The 24,202-nt window shown below is 39.7% G+C and overlaps 1 protein-coding gene across 1 annotated transcript; it reads right to left on the bottom strand.

Annotated features, from left to right (window-relative positions):
* Positions 1 to 1,371: 1,371 nt before the first annotated feature.
* Positions 1,372 to 22,357, bottom strand: SLC30A5 (solute carrier family 30 member 5). The gene is made up of 16 exons (XM_059833640.1): positions 22,271 to 22,357; positions 21,905 to 22,027; positions 19,942 to 20,008; positions 18,527 to 18,612; positions 17,046 to 17,133; positions 15,211 to 15,298; positions 14,221 to 14,297; positions 12,868 to 13,038; positions 11,393 to 11,681; positions 10,804 to 11,012; positions 9,570 to 9,727; positions 8,803 to 8,932; positions 7,125 to 7,350; positions 5,487 to 5,713; positions 3,415 to 3,543; positions 1,372 to 2,813 (listed from the first exon to the last, which is right to left on the bottom strand). The coding sequence occupies exons 1-16, from the start codon at positions 22,342 to 22,344 to the stop codon at positions 2,643 to 2,645; spliced, it is 2,313 nt and encodes a 770-aa protein (XP_059689623.1). The 5' UTR covers positions 22,345 to 22,357; the 3' UTR covers positions 1,372 to 2,642.
* Between the last annotated feature and the right edge of the window lie 1,845 nt (positions 22,358 to 24,202).

The raw sequence follows: 24,202 nt of genomic DNA, 5'->3' as shown, positions 1-24,202 counted from the left end.
TTCGCATCCCGGCTAAATGTTTTAACCTGGGAAGTCAAGACGCACTGCATAAAATTAAAACCTTACTGGAAAACACATTTGTTTTTTCGTTACTATATACACGTATATTGCTTGCTGCCGCATATACATAGCTGCAGTTTGTTTTAAATCTTGGCTTCATCTTCAAAAGTCTTTCGTTGCATCTGTCTCCATACCACCAAATGACTAGACTAACTACTCCCCCACCACAGTGTTCATTAAAATATAAATCAATTGGCCTGTACCTGTGATTTGAAAACCTGCCCTTACAGCACGGTTCTAACAGATCTTGTGGGGGAAGGAAGCCTGAACCCTTCTTTGGAGGATTATTGCCAGATACGGGCTCTTGTTACATGAATTTAAGACAGACGTTTATTGCTGGTGTCTTCCCGACAGGCTAGCCAGGAAAACACCCCGCACATGTGCTGCCAAATGCGCGTTAAGGTACAGGCTTGCACTTGCCTGTGAAGTACCACAGCGGGAGCTGATCTCCCCTGCCATGATCATCTAACGCGGTCCCAGCCACCTTAATTTGTTTTGGGTCCTGTTGCTGGCAGCTGAAGTAGGAAATCAGCATTTGCTCAGCAAAAGTTGTGGCAAGCGTGAAGGCTTTTTGATTATGTTAAGCTAACTTGATTCAAAAAGAAAGGATCGCCCCCCTTTTCGTCTACCTATCGTGATGGGGCTAATGCTCTGTTTGGTGAAATGCTGTCAGCTCCAGCAGAATCACCTCAAATACGAGTGGCACATGTAAATATTAACTGAAGCTTTTTATTTGAAAATGCTTTTTAGAACCAAAAGACCATGCTGCTTAGAGGCTGAGCATAATTGTAGCACTGTTAAATCAACTGTCCTGAACCTTCTGGAGGAGGCAAGGTGAGAAAACCACTGCCAAAGGCATAAATCGGAAGAAAACAGGATCAAGCTTTGAGAACTCAGCTGGTTCTTCAGTGCTATCCCGAGAAATGAGGGGCTGCAATTTCTGCAGTCTCCATCGTTCTATGTAAAAGCAATGCAGCTTTTAGAGACTTTCTGACCACAGTTTTTCAAGTCAGTCTTTTACTGCAGATAGTGTTTTAACATCGCACCGGCAGAAGAGAAGGGAATGCAAACATGTTTACAGTTACAAAAGAAACTATGCAGTTTCTATAAACAGTCTGATCACAAGAGAAACAGAATTGCTCAAGGACATTTCAAACGGCATTGCTGGTGAATCTGATCTGATCATGTAATTCCCACTCTATCCTCAAATTCCACTAACATCAAGTCTGGTCTTTATAATGATACTCCGGTACTGATCCTAAATGCCAGAACAAGGAAAAAATATCACAAATAAGACTACTGTGATACATGGAATGATGAAAGACATACTCATTCCCGCTAACCATTGAACTGATTTGCTGGGTTCCAAGGAAAATATTTAAGGGCTTCAGACAAGAAGAAAAGGGGGCACAGAAAGACTGTAAACAGATGTAAGGATAACTATCTCTGAAAACGTATGTTATGACTCTGTTGACAGGTTTTCACTAAAGACAGAGATTTGTTTTCTTGGCAGTATTAAGACCCCAACATGCGCAATTCTTTCTTACACACACTCTTTCCAGTCAAGAAGTTTCAATTTACAGTTTATTTCAGCAACTTGCCAAGTCCCAGACGACTAGCACAGTTTTGCATTCTAAACCTGGACTGTTTCCTTGGGTAATACACAAAGGTATAGCTGGCTACAGTACACCTGCAGCTGTGTTACAGTATTATAAAAAAAAAAAAAAATGACAGAATAACACACCTTGAAGAGATGAAGTTTAGCTGAGTGCTAGAATGTCCACTGATTAATTACTTTAAGCTTCAAACTATTGCATTTGCACTTATTCATACAAAAAGTACAAAAAAATTATTTTACAGAATGCTTTTTTGATTCTGAGTCTTCCCAGGAAACAGAAAAGTGTCTGCAATTTTTTCCCCTCCCAATTTCTGTTAACCTGTGGATTTCTCTCCTTAAAAAATAATTTGATAAAAATTTAAAATGGTAACATCTATTTGCTTTGAGGCATTACAAATTAAGTTTAGAAATCAGATTTGTATGCCGAGACATAATATAAAAACTGTGTATTTCTATTATCTAATGAAGTGTGCAAAAAATGACTTCATGTTGTTTTTTAGTCCCCATAATAAACGTGGTTTTTTTCGTTCAAAGAGTCTTCAAGCTCTGTTTGAAAGAAAGCATATCTTTCATTTGATGATGTTCGCATCCCCGTATAAACTACTCCCATTTCCCCTTGCTAACCTGAAATTATAATAATTGTGATGTTCCATACTTAAGAGAAAGTATGGAATATATCCGTGCTCATCCACAAGTTGCAAGACTTCTGTTTAATAAACATCAAGTACAGTATTTAAGATTTCCATTATTTTCACATATACAGCAAATATTCAAGTCCATCTTATTTCCTTTATAAAAGCATCTTGATCCAATTTCAATAAAGATAGTATGCTTAAAAAAATTCAAATATATAGTACATTTGTTTCTGTACATGTATGTGCAAGATCTCCTGACAAAAAGTAATACGAATATGGAATCCTACAGCTTCACCATTTACACCTCTTTTGGCAAACACAACTTTGTATCACATGATGTAAGTACCATCTTTGTAGTATTTCATGGATTCCAGTTGCTGAGTCATTGCAAGGACATCCTGAAATCCTGTACTGAGTCCGGACATGTGTTGAAAATAAGCTTCCTTCTCCACTTGGACAGTTAGGTTGTTTACGCCAGCATCTTTCAGAATTGCTGTAACCTGAATAGAACAGTATGGTTAACATTAGTATTACACTTTATATGCATCTTACAGCAACTTGCAGTATTCTGACTCTGAAATACTGCAGATTAAAAAAAAATATCATCATAAAGAATTCAACTTTCTGGAAAGCAAAGGCTGGCTTCAGAGGGTATGGCTTTGCAACTTCTGCATAAAGTGTAATTCTCAGTGTCTTGCATAAGGAAGTAAGTATCTTTTTAAGGAAAAGAAAAACCCAAGGCATCCAGATTAGCAGTAAGCCAGTACAAACCCACGATTACCATCCAGATATCCCTACTGCCTACTGCCTGTTTTGCTGCATGAAGTCTACCTCCTCCTCCTTTTCTCAGAGCAGATGTAGTGCTACTTTCAACAGTGAGAAAAACACCCACTTCTTTTTTTTGTTTGTTTGTCTTGGCAGATGTTCTAGCAAACAACTCCTTAGGCAACGGGAAATACAGCATTAGAGACCACCTCTGAGACATTAACTAACAGCTACAAAAATGATCACAAACAGCAGCTTCCAACTTCAGTCTATGACTGAAAAAGGGCTACGGAGTAAGAAATTAAGACATTAGGGTCTAAAAACCTTGCACCTTACCTGCTGTACAATTCTCTGTTCCATCACATCTGATACCACTTGCACGTGTATTGTACCTGCCACAACACTTGCAGAGTGACACCAGAAATGAGGATCTCTGTAGGATATGACTCCCTCTATTTTTTGAATCTGTAAAGAAATTACATTGGCAACAATTAATTTAAGAACACATTTTAAACTTGTGTATGTACATGGATATTGGTGGCAAATACTTCCCAGGGAAACAATGCTGTATAGCAAAGCAGCCTTCCAGCTAAGCTGTATACCGAAATATGTAGTACTGAAAGGTCCCCTTGCTACTACTGTCAAAGACTAGAAGCTAAAAGTCAAACTAAACGAAAAAGCCAGCAGAGTGCTAGACTAAATAGGATAAGAAAAAACTGATTTAGTGTGCAGATCACAATAACACCAATGGACAGAGTAATCAGAAAGCTGGCTGGGCATTTAACCACTTCTAGGGCATCTGTTACCTCACTATCCAGGATAAGCAGCTATTTAGTTATCACAGCTGGACTTAATTCAGAGACATAGTATCTTCCCATAATATATAATTTTTTGAAATTGATCATTGTACTGGGTCTGGCTGGGGCAGATTGAACTTTCTTCACAACAGCCCCTACGGTGCTGTGTTTTGGATTTGTGGCTAAAACTGTTTTGATAACACACCAATGTTTTGGCTACTGCTGAACCCTGCTTGGGCACTGCCAAGGCTTTTCCTTTTTTCCCACTCCGCCCTCACCCCAGCAAGCAGGCTGGGGGTGGGCAAGAGGTTGTGAGGGGACATGGCTGGGACAGCTGAGCCAAGTTGGCCAAAGGGATGTTGCATGCCATGTAACATCATGCTGAGCAATAAAAACTGGGGTAGAGGAAGAAGGGGTTTTTTTTGCTTCCAAGGTGGCTGCTGCTCTGAGACTGGCTGGGCATCAGTCTGCTTGCGGGAGGTGGTGCACTGCTTTTTTTCTTTTTTTTGCCTCTCTTCCTTCACCTGTTAAAATGCCTTTATATTGCTCCCAGATTTTTCTTGCTTTTGCTCTTCCTCTTCTCTCCTCTGTCCCACCAGCAGCAGTGGTGGTAAACGGGGGGAGTGAGCAAGTGGCTGTGCATATGCCTGGCTGCTGGCTGGGGTCAACCTACAGCATAAGTGCTGTTTTACTGTGATGCATTTTTTGAAATGCTTTTCCTATTATCTTTTAATGAATTGCTCTTTGATTGCTTTGAAAAAGTACTTTCTTCTTCCTCAGTCTCCCAGAATTGCTGTCTTCCCTCATCAAAAAGTGAAACCCCACTCTGCACCTCACTTTCCTGTCAACACACAAGTCTCTCCCAGCCAATCTCCATTTATTCTTTTGTTTCTCATGCAGACAAGAACCCATCTCCCCCTCTACTAATTGACAGGACACCTTCAGCATAGTCTTCCTTGCCACCTCTAGTTGATGGCACCCTCAAAGAATATGTATCTACTTCTTTGACAAGAGTTCTCCACACTGAGGTCTGCACTACGATTCTGGGCAGGAACTTCAAATGAGCCAACAATGAAGACTAATTACAGCCTCAAAGTGGATACTGTACTGCAGGAGACAGGAAGGGAATGGACTAGAATGAAAAAGTATTTAGAAAAAACAGCTTTACTTTTGCCATCTCACCTACTGTGAACCAGCAGGCCCTTCATGATATGCACAAATACGAAAACCTGCAATTACAGGCTCAAGATATAATCCTGTAGCCTGAATTGTACACATCCAATTTAAAAAGGCCACAAGCGTTTGGGAATTGCTATGTTACTTTCTTAGTACTAAGTACCCTTCCCACACTGTTACTGTACTTGTCTGGAATCATGAGATACCCATAAAAGCAAAAAACAGCACAAGATTTTTTAGTTGCAAAACAACTTTAATCAGTAGAACTCCTAATCCTGTCACATCTCTGCAAAACAGATTTAAAACAACTTGAGATGTGAAGTTGTCTAAGACAACAGAAGCTGTCAGACTGAACTACCTGAGTTTAATAATTACTAAAAACAGTTATAGCTTTGCATGTTTGTGTATGAAAACATTTAGAATTGTAGTTCTGACCTTTTCTAAAGCAGCATGTAGGTCTTTCTCCTGTTCTGGAGGTATCCTCAACAAAAGCACTTGACAGGCATCTTTCAATAGTGGGATAACACTAAGAAAAATCAGTGTAGCAATAAAAAGAGAGCAGAGCGGATCAGCTATGAGCCATCCAAATTGCTGAATAAATATCGTGGATACGATAACACCAACACTGCCAAGAGTGTCTGCTAATACATGCAGAAACACACCTGAAACCAAAATAAACTTAATGATTAAGTTGAACAGTTCTGTTTAAAATTTACATATATGCTCAATAGTGGAAACACAGTAGGGTTTATTAAATATAATAAACACGCCTCAAGCTAAACAGAGGCAACTATCTGCCTAACTGGGTGCAAAATTAAACAAAACATTTAGCTTTTCTAATGTTTAATTACAAATCAAGGTAAAAAAGAAAATTTTTACTCTACGGTGCAATGATCTAGGCAGGCATTTGTAGATTAAAACAAACATGAATATCCTTTAAATTGTTAGTGGGATTTGTACTATATAGCATAATCATTTAACTCCGTATAGAGGGACTCATTGATCCTGAACAGAGGATAAAGAGATCAGTGTAAATGCCTTGGCCTGCTAATGTGGACAGATTTTAATGTATCACTTGGTTTTTGCATGCCAACTCTGCTCCTATTTTATAAGAAGACTTGTCTGTCTGCTACTGCTAGGAATAATCCTTTGTACTGCTTTAGTGGTGGGTAGCATTCTCAGCATACACTCGAAGGGCACAGAAAAATAATCTGTAACCATTTGTAAGATTGGTGTTAGTTAAGTGTCAGGATTTGAAAGAATATTGAAATAGTTAAAGAGTATGGGCAGACTTCACAAAAATGCCAGACAACAGAATAGCCAACTGAATTAGGACGTAAAATAACCAATGAAATATGAGACTATTAGCTAAAAAGCTTATGCTCTGACACGCTTACACAAAAAACTCATTCCTTAATACATTTTTTAATAAGCCAGGCAGTTGGTAAGTAACTACCTTCTAACTACTACGAAAAAAATTCTAAGAAGTACCTATGCTGAAATTTTGTACATGTTACCCTTCTCGGTTAGCTTCTGATTTTAGATTTGAAAAAGACAGTTTCATCTTTACCACCTTATCTTCTGAATCACAAAAAGAAGCATATTCTAGATTGTTGGTCTGCATTTGTTGTTCTGTTTCTTACCTCCTCCCCCAGTGTTTTACAACCAGCTGTCACGTATCTAGAAGCATCGTAGTATCTTTATAGATAGAGATATTGTACTTTCATTTTCAGATGGAACTTAGAACCATGGACTTTAAGCTCTTTCAAGAAGGTTTACAATGACTGTTCATTAATGTTAGTGAAGACTGTAGATTAATGCTTTTTATTGGTCCTTAGGTATTACCCACATCTAAGAAAGCCATGCAAAGAAACATTTAAAGTTATGTTTCTTTAAGTCAAACTTATTAATGAAGAAACAGTTTTGAGAAATTAATGCACACTACATTAGATGGCTGTCAGATCACTTCTGGAGATTTTAACAATGATGCATAGTATGGGGTCTGATTCTGAAAATCTTCAAAGTCTGCTGGAAATCACATATATAATTTACGATTCAACAGTCTGTACTTGCCTCTCATGTTGGTATTCATGCCTCCTCCAGAAGAGCCGTGGGAATGTCCATGGCCGTGCCCATGGTCACTGTGGGAATGGCCATGGCCATGGCTATGGCTGTGCCCGTGGTGAGAATGGCTGTGATCGTGTGAGTGACAACCTCCCCGAGAAGCCCCATGGGAGTGCGCGTGGCTAAAGGCACAGATACCAACAAGGTTTACGATCAGCCCTCCAACAGAGACTGGCTGCGAGAGGGAGAAAAGTCTTTAACATCACTACATCTTTGCAGGAGTTCAAGTTTATTTTCTAGAACATGATAATCGGAAACACTGTACACCTAATAAAGGAAAACCGTGGAAGCATTAACATCAACAGAAGGATTATTCTCATGTGGATTCCTCATGATACTCCTTTCAGTATACAAGCTGGTTTCAAAGGAATTTTCTTCCCCCTTTCAAAAAAATCCAATTCTCCCCAACCTCCCCAAAAACCCCACCCAATAACCACCACCAAAATGCAAAACCTAGTATCCACAAATGAGGACAAGACAGCAAATTTAGTTTTAAGAAGGGGTGATTGATTTTATTTACCTTCAAAAAGAGATAAAATGGTTTGAATACAAGCTTTGCTTTGCTTTCGTTGGCAAAAAAAAAATTGTATCTAGGACATGCACACTCATCTGAAATTGTATTTAACTGAAGACAGCAACTACTGCTTTATTGATTTGAGTTGTGCTTTTTACCTGTCTGCCTGTTTTTCTATTCTTCTGTTGAAAAACTAGCAAAGTGTAAGAGTAATTCCAGCTAATAGAGGAGTTAAGCAAATCCTTCTCGGGGGTTATTAGACCTTTCCTTGGCCATGCACACTGTGCTTATGTAGAAGGGATAACCCCTCCCACCTCCAAGAAACAAAATCAGTAGTGAAAATGGAGCAAATATTGAAGATTAAAAAGAAAAAAAAAAAAAAATCAGGCCTCGATTCCAGCAATGCACATTTCTAATTATGCCTACATAAAAATCTTTCTCTTTGTTACTGAAGAGAGCAGGAGACCACAAATTCATGGCGGGGGGGGGGGGGGGGAAGAAAACAAGTGAAGCTAGAAATGTGATAAATGAAGGCTTGGATTTGCAGAATTCCGTAATAAAAAAAAAAATAGTTTGAAGAAAATTGACTATTGCATTTGGAAGAAAGGGATGGAAGCCTGAAAATTTAAGTGGGGAGCTCCTGAAGAGGCTGTAGAAGGTATAGAGACAGAGGTGCAGTTAAGATTAGCTACACACAGCTTCATGATTGTTTATGCCATAGTTACACATTCAGCATAATGTTATGAATTCTGGCTGATTTTTGAGGTTTCTCAGAGACTAATACAAAAATATTTTCTGTAATAATTGACACTGGTATACATAATTGCAGAACCAAATTCACTCTTGTACAGATTATTTCCTTAGTATCTTTTATTGTAGGAAGACCGCCATCTAAAAAGATTAGATGTGTAACATCTTAGAAAGAAATTAAATTTAACTGTTATGATTAAATTATATTCACCCCTATATATTTTCTTATTTTAAAACTAGATGTAGTTTGGATTTTAAAATTAGAATATGTTAAAAAGTCAAGGCACAGTTTAGATCTCTTGAGTATGCAACTTTAGCCTCCTTAACCACCAAACAACATTCAAACAGAATGACAAAACTTACAGTTAGCATATTTGTATCTATGTCTGGAGGATCCACCAGTCTGGCCACTGATTCCATGAAGACAAAGAAAGCAATTACCATCAGAAAGAGGCCATTAATAAATCCAGAGAGAATTTCTACACGTCCATACCTGAAAGCAAACATACATACTTTTGAGAGTGAAGAATGGGTGCTCTGAACACATTTCAAAGCTATAATAAATAAAGTTATAATACATTTAATACAGCATTAAGATTGCTTTGATTTTTTTCCGTCAATGCCACAAAATCATGCCTTAATTTCTGGGTTATTTGTTTCCGACCAAGAGGTAGCTAGTTTGCAACTGTTCTAACACCAAGAGTATAAAGCTATAATAATGTAAGTACTTTTTTATATACATTGCAATCCAGGGCTTCAAACTGCTAAATTGCTACGCAGTTTAACCATACAAATTTTGATTATGTCAGCACAATTGAAATCCTCATATAAACACTGACTTTCAACATATGTTTTTGTTTGACATACATACATATATGAAGTGAGGCAATTTCTACTCACTGATAAAGTTTTATTTGTAGAGATAAATGAAAACTACATTTCAGACACTTTTTCGCTGGGGTAAGAGGGGAATAGCATGAACACAAATGGAACAGAAAAGAGACATAGCAAAAACCCCACAGAAGCATGCACCATTAAAACATCCTGAACATATCTTTATAGCAGGGCATTTTGAAAATGAGCAAGTAGAATAGTTTCCAGATAGTCCTTAGAGAACCTAATATACATACCCATACGAAAATATGCGAGTTGCTTTCCATCTCGTCATCAGAGCTGCAAAAAGTCCCATCACTAACGCAGAACAATCAAAAAGCATGTGAAATCCATCAGAAATAAGACCAAGGCTATTGGTCCATACTCCATAAAAAAGCTCCACAAAAGTAAAAGCCTAAAACGAAATGAGAGTTTGAATTTTTCCTCAACATTAACTTGTAACTTAATGTCTTGGTACCTAGCAGGAAACTCTTTTCATAGGACACTTGATAGTTTTCAAAGGTATTGTTCAAAGTATTTCTAGACTATTTTCTCTCTCCTCCAATGAAACAAAAATAAGTGATACATTCCAAGTCTATGAAGAGACATTTTTGAACCTACCCTCCCCAAAGCCTTAGATCTAAGAAAACTACCCTCTACAGTAGACTGAAGTTTTCATTTAGAATTTTAAATTAACGTTGCGCAAAGTTTTAAGCATTTTGTCATTAAACAATGTAACAACTCTGATCTGATCTATTATTAGTGTAAAAGTAATGCTGTCTACACAGCTGTTCTGTAAAAATTCTCTTCACCAGTTAGTTGACTGTTTAAACTTTGTGAATTAGTTTTGAGAAGGGTACATGAGGAAACGTTTTTAATACACACATTTTCCATGTATGATTTATTATTATTAGTCTGCCTGTAAACTTTCTTTCCCATCTTTCATATTCCATAATGGAATTCCTTAAAGTTGTCATGGATACTTCAACTTTCTCCCCCAATTTTTTTGTGTAATTGCCAAAGAACGAAGAGAGAGCTTTGCAAATGAGGTTCTATTAATCTTGCTTACTGCATAATCTTTTCCTATTCTAGAAAGACAGAAACTAGAAATAAAACCAGCCTACTCCAAAATGACACTACTCAATCCCACACTTACTATTTTGTTGTCCCCATCCTTGAAGGGCTTATTAGTTTCAGCTCATCTGCTGGTAACATTGAAATACCTCAACCTTAAATGTACAATCATACAAATATTTACTGACTGGTATAATAGTTACACATAGAACCAGTGCTGCACTGCAACAACAAATCAAAGTGACCTGCCACTTACTGTAAGATTAGCATAAGAATCTTCCATTTTAACATTCCATCTAATAAAACTACTCTATCAAGGGTCACTTTAAAAACAATCAATCATGCGAACCTTTTAAAGAACAACACCTCTTACTGTACTATGTATGTGACCGGGTTTGAAAAAAACCATGCACTTACCAGATTTAGGCACAAGAAATAGAAGATCTGCCTAGAATCATACTCCTCAAGGATTTGTTTCAGTGACTCCTTAATGAAGCGGGGTAATGACTGAGAGCTCTGCTGTAATGCGTCACCCATGAAGTTATAGAGAGGAGTACCTTCAGGGGAATAGCCAATAAGGGTACCCTTCTGCCCTTTCCTGGAGGGGGAGGACAGGATATTGGCAGCTGCAAGGGAAGTATTGAAGTTTTTGTTGCTGTTTCTAAGCTTCGCAGCTATTTTATAATGCGTTTTATCAGCAGTCAAAGCGTACATGAAATTTGCAGGCAGCAAAGTGACTGTCAGAGTGACTGTCAACTTCATCTTGAAGTTTATCATTAGATTTCTTTGCTATGTAAGATTAGATCACCACTTCCACAACAGAACAGATCTATTACATTTTTTTTTGTAGACAGACAGTAAAAGAACACAAAGTAACAGGCCCTTTTTATTCAAAGAATCCATAAACGCTCACCCAAAAGAATTCTGCACACATCCATTTTCTGATTGACTTCCCAGTCACTCCCACGGAAAATAGATTTATTAAAAGATAAAAAAGAATACGTACATAAAATGAAGAAGACAGCACTCACTACCACCCCGCCAGAAAGAACGTGCTCTGTGCTTTCATGGTGTGGTGGCTTGTTCATAGCTCGAAGCTGGTCTGTTATTGGATGTGTCCAAAAGTTGCCAAAAAGCAGTGCACTAATGAAAATAAGAAAGGATCCATATCGAGCACACGTAGAAGCTTCCATCTTGACAGAGCATATGGACTCCACATAGAAATCCAGGATCACAACAAAAAAGATGACTGTTATGAAAGGCATGATGAGAGAAGACCAAGACTCTACTTTACTCTGCAACAAAAAACACATTTCAAACAGGATTGTTCACCATTGGATATGACTGCATATACAGCATTAAATCTAGTTGACTTTCATTACAAATGTTTTCAGCAATCCACCAAAACATAAATACTTCCATACTTTCAATTTATCATGTGAACCCAACATTCCAGCTATAGAAAGACACATATAGCAAATAGGCACTACAGCACCTTATTTTAAATACTTTCATGAGTTTAAAAGCAATGCCATATGCAACGCCATGTTTGGGATGGTCTACTCTCCCAAAGCATGCAGGCATAATGAACATGTCTTTAAATTATAATAATCTGCTCCTCAGGAATAAAAGAGCCCTGTATTTATACAGTCATTAATACTTATGCAGTGTTAGTATATGAACCCAGGATATAATATCTGAGCTGGAAAGATGAAATAAAGTTATTACAAGAAAGAGGAAATTAAGGTATTATGCAGGTGATACAGAGACATAACTATCTGCTTTTAGTCACTTGAATATTATTTCTTGTTTCACTTAGATAATGTTTCTTGTTTATTCTTTCTAAAACTCACTTACCAAGGCTGATGCCTGTAACGTCTGTTAAGGGTTAAGTTTATCAGGGACTGGTATTTGTCAAGAACTACTTGCTGAACAAAGGGAGTAATAACAGGAGCTGCAAGGTTAGCCTGACCACAGAACCAACTAGAACTTGGTAAGAACTGCTGAAATCAACAAGAAGAGAGCATGCGTAAAAGACTAAAGTTCATCTAGAGGACAGAAGAGGAAGAGGAAGATAAGACCCCTGAAGAAGTAAAAGACCACCAGAGACAGATCTGAGCCTGCGCAGTTTCTGAATCAACTCCGCCCCCAACTTATACATATGTATTATGAAACCCTGTGAATATGTATGCTTTAGTGTAATAAATATCCAACTACTTGCCGAAAGGGTGTGCAAGCTTTGAAGAGAAATCCCCTTGCGCCGTAATAAACATATCTGCTTTATAACTCTTTGTGAGTTGTAAAGTTTGTTTTCGCGCGTCACAGATATACATCAAAATACAGAGGAAAAATTTCAAACAGAGCTTACCAGAAAAATAAAGATGGCAACTTTGGTAAAGATATTTTAAAGGAAAGATTTAAATTACACTTCACAAGCAGAAGCATTACAAAAATTATTTATTTTTACACTTGCTATCTTACCTCTGTTGTCAGAGAGAGAACAATGACCCACGGGCACAACAGAAGGACGGAAACAAGATGAGACAAAGCTTGAAGACGCTTGGCTCCACCTACATCTACAGATAGTTTTCGGGAAGCCATGTGAAAACCAACCTTACAGCACAATGCCAGTACCAGAAGCAGTACTCCTCCCTGGAAACATAGAGGGATCCCATTAGCATTTCATGAGAGCCAAATACCTCACTCCAAACAAAGTGACAGTCACATGAAAAAAGATTAATATACTTTCCTTAACTTATCAACAAAAGCCAAAGACAGGACATTTCCTCTAATTGTTACTCTAGTTAAGAACAGTAATATAGCATACATCGTTATACCTCAGCACTATTTACAGCAGCCCAATATGACTTGGAAGTTTAAAACTCTCCATACTGTTAACTGGCATACAACAGCAGCAAACTGGTAGCAAACAGCAAACGAGGAAAAAGAAAAATCACACAAAACTTTTTTTTTCCCCACCTTCCATTATTAAAAAAATGTTGAAAGTAAACCCCCAAATGTCATGTCACCTTGGCCTCTAATCCTTTCATAACCTTTTCATTCGCTTACCTTTAATCGCACCATACCATATTTCTTCACTGTATTTTCTTTCAAAATTGTTCTATACGTGAATCACAAGATACTCACACAGCATCTCATCTCCCTTAGATCACACTTGCTTTGTGCACAGTTAACCAGTCTCTCTAACATCTGATTTATTTTTATATTAATACTTTCTTAGCGGTTTCATGTATTTTTTTTCCCTGTTTTAGTCCTCAATGCAGCCACTTTATCAACAAGATTAAGCTAACAAAACCACTCAATCAGCCAGGTCAATCCCATACAGTAAGATTTTGATAGTTATTCATACTACCAATTAGAATGGGACTATACTATTGAGAAGTATCAGAATCTGTGTCTTCAAATACAAGCATCTAACGTAAAGGAAAGATTGGGGAAAGATAAAGAAGCAGCAACAAAACACAGACCCCCAAAGTGAGCAAGAAACGTACTGTATACAAAGCATTATGAACATCCAGAACACTGATGATGTGGAGTACTTCATGGTAATTTTAATGAGACTTCTTAGGTTATGCATTACAGTAAAGTCCTTATGAGCTATACGAGTTGAATATTGTATGGTTTGGCTTGCTGTATTGAAGCTGCTCGTACTCAATCAAGATGTAAAAATTACAGTGCTAGTTCAGTTCCAATATGGGGTGGGGATGTTGAACTTTCTGGTTTTGATTTAGGCTTAGATTAGCTCTGGGCTGGTGAAACTCTTACCTACAAAACTTAGATAAGCATTAACCTACTAAAATATAAGTTCTTTACCTTGTGATCTGCAACACCCAGGAAAGCAATGACTGTATACAGAACATGGGTAAGAGCACTGTCATGATGCCCCTCGGCTAAATAAAAAAGATTAAGGAATATGATCTGTATCTTTCTAGTTTCTAAATATTTAAACTTTAGAAAACAAAAAGTAATTGACAAGCACAATCCAGCAAAGATCAAAATAATGATAGCTTTTGGGAAAACTGCTAGAGGGGCACTTTAACAATGAATTTACTCACTGAAAACTCAGTGGATTAATCAGTACTATTCCTGAATATACCATTTCCGTCTCTAAGTCCATGTTTTCATCCTTCTTTGAGAAAGTTTACTTTCACCTTGTTTGTTTTTACTGTCCATCCTTAGATGTACCACTTTTTGTCAGTACACTTCACGATGATGAGAAGACCTGTTGAAAACTTACTTCAGAATCACTTCCAATTAACTTGGTGGCTTTGAAAGCATATTAGCTTCCATGTGTAGTTTAAAGTCCATTGTTGTTGGAGCTACTGCAGGCTATTTCACATCACTTTTCAGTTTAGCAGATGAACTGACATTACCACATTTGCAAAAGCACAAAACAATCTTTCTGGATATACCAAAAAGACTGCCAGCCAGGCTGTCAACCATTTACTGCACAACTTAGGCTACAGCCATTATGTCTAGAATTCCTAAAAACAATGAGAGCTGATCAAAAAAGCTTCTAGCAATCCTAAGTGGTCTGATAACTGCAAACAGGCAGCGAGCCTTTAACTAAAACTTAAAATCTATAGCTGTGTTCTAAGTTATTAATAAATAAGCAATGCCATTCATTCAGCTGCAAATACCAGTATTTAGATGTAAAAGTAAAATCTTATGCTATAATATTCTTGAAAGGTAAAATTCCTGTTAAAAAAATGCAAGCATATTTAATTTAGTGCATTCAACTTCACATTCTCTCTGCTCCAGTAATAACAGGCACTTGTTCTTATACACAGCAAGAAAGGATACGATGTTCTGCTATTTTAGCCATGAGGTCATCATTATCAAAAAGTAGTAAGCAGATGACAGCTATGATGAAAAACGCAGCACCTCTTGTCTGTAAAAAAAAAACACAAACAAAAAAACCCAAATACTTTTATAATATTCTGTAACAGATTAATGTAAAAAAATCCAGGAAATTAGCCCACTCCCTCCCCCCTTCCTGATCAATGTAAGCATATTTTAGTTCAATAAGAAAAACATGAGGAAAAAACCAATTTTTTTTGAAAAGTGACTTTGACAATGTAATTTTATATTTATTCTGGTTTTCAGATTTACCAGGTAACTTAGGGCAAATCACCACTGTAAGAAGCCAGAAGCCTGCATCTTACAAACTTCAGGCATGATTGCTTCCTTCTTCATGACGTACTTCTGCCTGCCAGAATGCAGAGCTACTTAAGCCCGATGATTTAATATTTTGTAGCATCAAGGAGCTATAAATAAGACCTAGTGGACAAATGGTAGTGTTTTGTCTTAAGGGAAGTAAAGGCTAGAGCATTGTGCAAAGGCTCTGAGAAAGCAGAGCTCTACAGTGCTTTCAGGAGGAAGGGACAGAGGTAACTATGAAATCTCCGCTCCCAGAGCTTTCACCACCCTGACTTAAAATACTGCAATTTTGGTATTCATCATCTTGGCAAAACACTGAGCTCTACAGCTAAGAACTACTATTACAATTCATCTTCTGAAGCCAAATGCAGCTATCACATTCTTGTTTCGGTAAGTCAGCTGATTTCTCTTTGCCACAGTCACTTCATAAAGCTGAAACATTCAGAGGACAAGGTTATTGCTCCCTTAGACAAGCAGCTTAACTGCCAGACGTGGCCCACTAAGATACAGATTGACAATGTCTCTGAAGATCTACATTTACCCCTTGGGTGGATGGCTGGTCAAGAGCTTCATGCTGGATGCCCTAAGGATCTCAATTTGAGGGGGGGGCGGGTAGAGTGACAGAGCAGATGACTCTGCTGTTCTCTCTAAGGCCAGCCTAAAAGTGATTAAGGGACTCCAGCAGCAGTTATGAGACAGATTTCAAAACTCCCAGCCTAAGGAGGCACCAAAGCCAGACTTTCTTTACACAGCAAGTACTCTAGCCTCAGGTATATGAGGTATCATAGGTGTCATAGGTATCTTCCTCCAACTATCATTGTTTTTGATGGGAAGTGGCCAAGACTGCTAGGTGCTGGGATAAGCTCATTCCATTTAGGGCTGATTAGGCACAGTTAGAGAACACCTTGCAAAATTGTGTGTAATGGGACTCAGACAAAGGATGTTTCAAGTATGGATCTCTAAGTGAAAGACTGGGCCCAAGTATTCAGCACATATAGGCTCACGGAGACATTAAAGTCCTTAGAGAACTTTTTGGCAGAAAAAACAAAAGTATGTGAAAAGCTACAGACATTGATGGAAGAGGCTAGGCAAGGATTTGGAGACTGTATTACTGGACTTCTCTGCCTAAAGGCCAGGACCACTACATGCACGTATGTCCTTTTGTCAGTTTGAACCCAAAATCCCATTACAAAGAATGCTGAAGTGCAAAAATAATTTTCGAGGTTCCTTTCCGCCTACAAACAGAAAAACTTCTCAGATATCTGTTATGGATCTCCAACAGCTTCACACACTGTTTCTCTCAATGTCATACTTATTATTTCAAGTAGTACAGCTTATCATTCCACCACTAATTAAACTAAAAGAAGCACAGTTTCTGTGAACACAGGTCCAAAACACTGTTTGTTCCAGGTAAAGAAGCACTCAAATTTATACCATTCAGTATGTTTCTACATGCTGTAAAATAAATTTTTAAATACCTTTGCTGGTCCTCCACCTGAGTTTGTGAACAAGACACTAAGGAGTGATAGCACAACCACATCACTGTGCTCAAACAGCAACAATGTCCTATAAAAAAGTGAAATAAACACTTATGCCCACTTACAAGGAGTTTACTTCACAAGCTTGATACGTGTTATTTCACCTAAAATTCAATGACACATCAGTCAGAGATTTATTCTGTGATTTCAACAAGTTTAAACAATTCAAAAGGATAAATGCAAATCTATTTGCCTTCACCAGCAATAGATCTAGCTGCAGACAGCTAGACATATCACAAAACACAGAACTTCCTAACACAAGGAACAGATTAAAATTATAATTTATAGATCACTTTAAATTATACTTTCTTCTAGTAACACAAGAAGATGTAACTTGCTCAAGATAGAATTATTATTCACCTTACAATACCTCCTCTAAACCAAAGTTTCTGGCTCCCAGAAAAAAGAGGTCCTGTTCTGTTGTATTACACCCTGTTTACTGAGGTGTTGATGTCTAGTAGTTTATGCAACCTCAGAACCTCTTAATTGCTGAAAATAAGAAATTCTAACTTGTACTCTATCTCCCTCAGATAGCAAAGGCTGACTAACAAGCTACAGTGACAGCTTTCCAGAGCAGAACATGAAAGTAATAAACGTTGTCAAGTTTACCAAATGCTTCTGCCATTGTCCACATAGCAATACAACCTGCTAGGGCCCACGTTACTGGTTCTGTTAGGGAAGACTGCCAGCATCCAGAAAGGCACTACAGTATTTCGTAAAAAAATCCTATTATTCTCAGGTATGTCTTCTCCTGTGTAAAGGATAAAACTTCAACTTCATCAGTGTATCATTTAAGGCTTTACCTTCCTCTCTCTAATGCAAGATGCTTTCTAATACATTAACCTTTATTTTTGGCAGTCTGTTATTCTTTTACAGTTACTCAGTAATGCTAACAAACAGCATGAGTGATTTTACTCGGAGTATATGCACTAATCCTACCCAATTCCAACACAGCACAGTCATTGGACCAGATAAATCAGTGCCCTGCAACAAACACAGGAATTGATTCTAGTCACCTGGCACAGGAATATGAGCTGTCAAGCCATGGACTTCAAACAGTTAAATAAATAATTGGGGTTGCATAAATGAGACCAGGGAAATGATGAAAACTACAGTCAGTGATCTTCATGTATCACTCACAACAATAGTTTAAGCGCTATCAAGAATTTCACTGGCATCTTGTCAAAGAATGAATGAAGAAAACCACAAGTTCTACAGAAAATTATATGTAATTTTTCCCAAGCACAACAGAGTTCACACGAAAAAGCATAAAGATTCATCTAAAATTTCAAAAAATAAAGCAAGAGGCTGGCAGCATGGGCTGATGGACAGAAAACAAAAAACAAATGAGGAAGACAGGGAAAGATCACAAAAATTAGCTTAAAAAGAGAAAACGTTCTTTACAGTATGTATGTATTTACCTCAGTGGTCCACAAAGAGTAAGGCCAAAAAACCACAAGAGTGAAATGATACATCCCACAACAGCATGCTTAAAAATTTTGATCCACTACAAAAGAAAGGTATCTCATTATCATTTTCTCCACAATTTCAAAATAAACACCCCATTATTAGCATTCTTTTAGCACAGTAGCTGTAGAAATAGAGGGGAAAACATATGCTCTGCAAGTTCTGCAAAATTTAGAGTATCATTATCTTCTTACCTACTTTGCCAGGCAACTAAGGTTTGTTTGGACATATTATGAATCAGAATTACTTACTTCTTTTCTACCACAGTACTAGATTCTACAGTATAGTCTGAGACCTCTTTAACAAAAAGCCTGAAAAAAGGCTGAAAAAAATCAAGTCCATTTAGCTGTCAAAGATGCTGTTTATTTTGTAATCTATTGCATACATCTGATAAACATATACAGAACAAGGTAAAACATCCAAGATAAAGAAACTTAGACCTTAAGTCTACAAATACTTATGCATGTGTTAAATTCTTTCTTCAGGAAGCAGGTTATAAATTCAGCTATTCAATACATTATTTACTTTAAATCCAAGTTTCTGAGGAAAAGTAATTAATTTTGGAAATACATTAAACAAGACAAAGAGCCTATGACAAACATCACATCTTCAAAATCCAGAATTTAAAATTTTTTAGCAATAGTGAAACCATAAATGGACAGATTTTTCGAACGCAAATCAAGGATGCAATTTATTCCTGTTCACGCTTTAAAATTATGCTATACGTGTCTTATTATGAAAGCAGCTGACATTCGGTACACTTCTGAGGCTACCCTTCAGATTCTCTCTACTTAGCACATATACTGATAACACTGTGCATGGATCAAGTTTTTGCATATGCAATTAGATAAAACAAAGATGAATATGGAAGAAAATTTCTTTTTTACAAGGCAGCAGGTTCCAACCTGGCCGTACTCTTAACATCTCAGGATACTGGGAACTCAACACAGGTCTGAAGAGCAGTCAGACTAGACCCTCATTACAATGCACCAGGCAGAAAGCACTCTTTTGGTGCGGGGGGCATGAGTGGAGCACTTTGACATTCTAGCAGTCCAGAAACTGCCCTTCTAAACTGTCAAAGTCAGCTAAATAGACTAAGCTCTTTTTGAAGATACAACCCCCAAAACAGATGCTTGTATGGAGCCAAGGACCAATCTTTTCATGGTACTCTCAAAAGGAGCTGACAAAAGCTAAAAATGCTGATTGTTTTTTACAGCACACTAGACACAAAGTTGGCTACACACTTCTGGAAATTGCAACCACATCTTCAAAGTGGAGCAACCTTTGTTCTGCTTTCATTTTTGGCAAGAGCCACGTTGCCAAGAATATCTACAAAGATGTGAATCACTATTACATTATGTCAACTCACCTGATGCTTGGTTACCACTTTTCCAGAAGAAAATGGTTTTTGAAACAAAACCATGAAAAATGCAGACCTGTTAAAAGAAGAGTTTTCTCTATTAGTGTATTAGTAGTCAGCTTTTTATGCAAACCAGCTCTAAATAACTAGGTCTCTCATATCAGGCTCAAGTTTACAGAACAGCTTCCTCTACATTTTTTATTAAAAGGCCACACTGACCACACTCACTGGTTTTATTTTCCCTGCTGCATTACATGTGTCAGATAACAGTACAAAGGTGGTAACAAGTGAACTTCAGTTCTGGTCAATTTTAAATGCAAGTTCTTCAGAGAATGGCTAATGAGAAGTATACCTGTAATTTACAAAAATCAAAATAACTGATCTCAGAAGTTTTGAGAAGAAATAATACTATGTTTTTTATTAGCAAGATACATACACCCAAAGGCTTATTCACATATGGAATGCTGAATACACAGTCTTGTTAGAAATGGTAAGAAACAGCATGCATCTTCCTCAACTGGGATCAAGAGTAAGTTATGGGGAAAAAAGACTATGGTGCTTGGGAACATGCAAGCGAGAAGTCCAGGAATGTAAACAAATTTGAAATAAAAGGAAAAAATGAGTTTCCAAATGTTCCAACTCTGCCAAGTTTACTATGGAAATGCTCTTCCACATCGTATCAGGTAAACATGAAGGCAGGATTGTGTCTGCAAAGGTTGTTTCTGTATATGTGCTATCAGTTTCTACACTTTAGCTCTCAATCAGGGAAAAATAGCAGTTGAAGCTCACAAGAACTACAGGAATACAACCTATAAGGAAAAAAGGCTGATTCTACACCCTTAAGAAAATTTGGACACGCCTGAGTTTCCTATGATTAGTACTGTCATAGCATGATCAATTCTGAAGTAGCAAAACCAGTGAAGTTTCTCAAGGGTCGAGAGGCCTTACTGAGAGATATGGATAGACTAGAGAGATGGGCAATCTCCAATTGTATGAAATTTAACAAGAGCAAGTGCCAGATTCTCCACGTGGGATGGGGTAATCCTGGTTATATGTACAAACTGAGGGACAAGAGGCTGGAGAGCAGCCCCGTGGAAACAGATCAGGGGGTTTGGGTTGATGGCAAGTTGAACGTGAGTCAGCAGTATGTCCTGGCAGCCAAAAGGGCCAACCATGTCCTGGAGTGCATCATGGACAGCACAGCTAGCCCATCAAGAGAGGTCACTGTCCCACTCTACACTGCACTGGTGCGACCCCACCTAGAGTACAGTGTGCAGTTTTGGGTACCTCAATATAAGAAGGACATAAAACTATTAGAGTGTGTCCAGAGGAGGGCGACCAAGATGGTGAAAGGTCTTGAGGGCAAGACTTTGGAGGAGCGGCTGAGGTCACTTGGCTTGCTTAGCTTGGAGAAGAGAAGGCTGAGGAGTGACCTCAGTGCAGCCTACAACGTCCTCAAGGCGGGCAGCAGAGGGGAAGGTGCTGATCTCCTCTCTCTGGTGACCAGCGATAGGACACAAGGGGATGGAATGAAGCTGCATTAGGGGAAGTTCAGGCTGGACATTAGGAAAAGGTTCTTCGCTAAGAGAGTGGTCGGTCGCTGGAATAGGTTCCCCAGGGAAGTGTTCACAGCACCAAGTCTCTCAGAGTTCAAGGAGTGTCTGGACGATGCTTTTAGTCATATGGTTTAATTTTAGGTAGTCCTGCAAAGAGCAGGAAGTTGGACTAGATGATCCTTATGGGTCCCTTCCAACTTGACATAGTCTATGATTCTGAAATTAGAGTGAGCAGATATATGAAAGAAAATCACTGCCATGAACAGAGTATTTCCTGGATCCACTGCTATGCATTCTCCTCCTCGATTAATCTACAATAACATAATGCAGAGTACAAGCTTGATGCTGACAATGAACACTGTAGACAAAGCATGCTGTAACAATGGTGGACAAGGCTTCACTCCCTGCACACTCACCCCAGCTGCACTATGAATATAAACTGCACGAGGTGGACCGCTTTCAGAAGATCGTAGGATTCAAATAGCCCCACGGCTTTCAAAAACTTGGTGAAACACAGTAACACGATGTAGCGAGTCAGCCTGCAAAAGAAGCGAGGTCAGCTTCCACCTGCGACCACGCACACGCCGCTGCCGTCCGGGCCGGTGCCCTGCCGCCCCTCTCTCCCCGCCCCGCCGGCCCTGTGTCTCACGCAAAAGACGCCGCCGGCTCCCGCCGCCCCCGGAAGACTGAAGGGCGATCCCCACTGCTCCCCAGAAGGAGGGACGGCGACGGGCAGCCCCCCTCACCCAACGGAGCGGCCGCTCCCCCCCCGCCGCCGTTACCGGGCGCTGGGTACATCCACGGGCCCCAGCACGCCGCCGGCGGCCAAGGCCTGCCCGCTGTACTTCTCCTCCATGCCGGGGCGGGGGAGCGGGCGCGGCCCCACGCCCCTGCGAGGAAAGATGTCTGAGGGAAGGGGTGCGAGCGCTCAGGCGCGGGACGGCCCGCCTCCCCTGTAGCGGGGACACCTCATCCTCCGAGGCCTGCCGGCCGCCACTGTGTGACGGGGACCGGAAGGAAGGCCCCGCGCTGACCTGCGCGCATGCGCCGAGCGCAGTGCGCAGGCGCCCCAGCGCAGGGGGCAGGGGGCGGGGCCGGTCACGTCCGTGGACGCCGGAAGCGCTGGAAGGGCGCCGGAAGGGCGCGGGAAGGGGAGGAAGGGCGGGGGCGTTCCCTTCCCCTCGGGGCGGGGACCGTTGGGCCGCGGTCGGTCAGGGCGGGGTTCCGCTGCCCGGGGGAGGCCTCCGCCGCTTGCAGGCTGCTGGGCCGGAGGCGGTTAGGCCCATCCTAGGGTGCGGGTGGCGGGTGGTGGGTGGTGCCTGTGCCCTGTGGGTCTGTCTTGTGCAGACATTGGGAGTCCGGTGCGAAAAGAAACTTTGTGATTTTGCGCTGTGTTGTTTGACAGAACCGTTTGCCCCACATGCAGTGAGTTGCGGTTGTTTGTACCTGGCGCTGTGTACCTGACAGTGTTGCACTGGGGAGGGAAGCCGAGGATTGCCTGGGCACAGGCGAACAGACTGCAAGTGAAACTGAGCTTTAAAAATGATAAAATGTGCTGCATGTATGCTATAGAGGGATTTGGCACACGGTTTTTGCGACTTGCTTTCCCAACCCTTACTTGGGTTTTCTCATTTGGTTTTGCTGTCCTTTTGAGGAGGCATGTTTGTCCTTAAGCTCGTCCATGATACATGCAGCCTGCCTTACTGTAGTTTCATATACAGTGTCATACAGTAAGGCTCCACCATTGCTCTGCAGGTTTAAGAGTTCCTGGTGCCCTGAAAATGGGGCTGTATCGTACCATCTCATATCGTAAGTATACTGCAGCTGCTCTTGCTAATAAAATTATATATATACCAGTAACTCTTATTTTGGAAGGACACTGCTGGCAGGAATAGAATAGAACAGGTAGCAGCAATTGGCTGCACTGTATTATGTCACCCCTTTCCATCTGAAATAGTTGGTCAATATATAGAGCCTTGCAATTTGTTTCCATTAGAAGGAGAGGTGAATTGTGGAATTGCTTTTTTTTTAAATGCAAGCTTGTCTGTTTTGTATTACTATGTGCAAAGCCTTACTATCCTGACCACTGTCAGGATCTAGCAGCAGGAGAGAATTTCCCTGCTGACGGCTCCAAGCCTGTAAGTGCTTCCACTAAAAATACATTGTCTTTTAGTTTTTATCAGGACCATTGCTGCACATCCTTCACTGGGTATCTCTGGTTTTTCCCTTGCATTTCAGCAGTCTGGTGTGGTCCTAGTTTCCTAGATGAATTTCTAATTACGCAGTTTGTTGGGATCAGATTTTTTGTTTAAGAGCTATCAACTGAAATGGAGTCCACCCCCAGTAGCCTGGTGATTTAGTGGATGAGCCAGAAACCTTGGCACAAGTGCCTTGTGAGTTCCCTGAGCACTTTCATTGCTTTGAACAACCTGTTCTTGGTGCTCCTGCCTGTGGCAGTGTTTACAGTCAGCCTCCCTCCCTTGATGCTCCCACTTTTTGCACAAGGCATCAACATCACCATGGTTCTACCCAAGCCTGATCTTGCTTGAGAAGCCATTATATGGCTGTTTCTTCACATATGCACTAGGTTGCTCAGAATTTTCTGGTACCAGTCACGAAGCTGGGAAGTCCTCCACATTAGTGAGTTTTGGTATTTATCCTCAGTGAAGTGCCTGACACTCAGCTGGTTTCACCCCACCTCCAGCATACCAGTA

The sequence above is a fragment of the Gavia stellata genome, chromosome Z (assembly GCF_030936135.1).
Source record: "Gavia stellata isolate bGavSte3 chromosome Z, bGavSte3.hap2, whole genome shotgun sequence".
Lineage (NCBI taxonomy): Eukaryota > Metazoa > Chordata > Aves > Gaviiformes > Gaviidae > Gavia > Gavia stellata.
The sequence above is the reverse complement of the archived record's forward strand: the minus strand, read 5'-3'. Positions and strand labels throughout refer to the sequence as shown.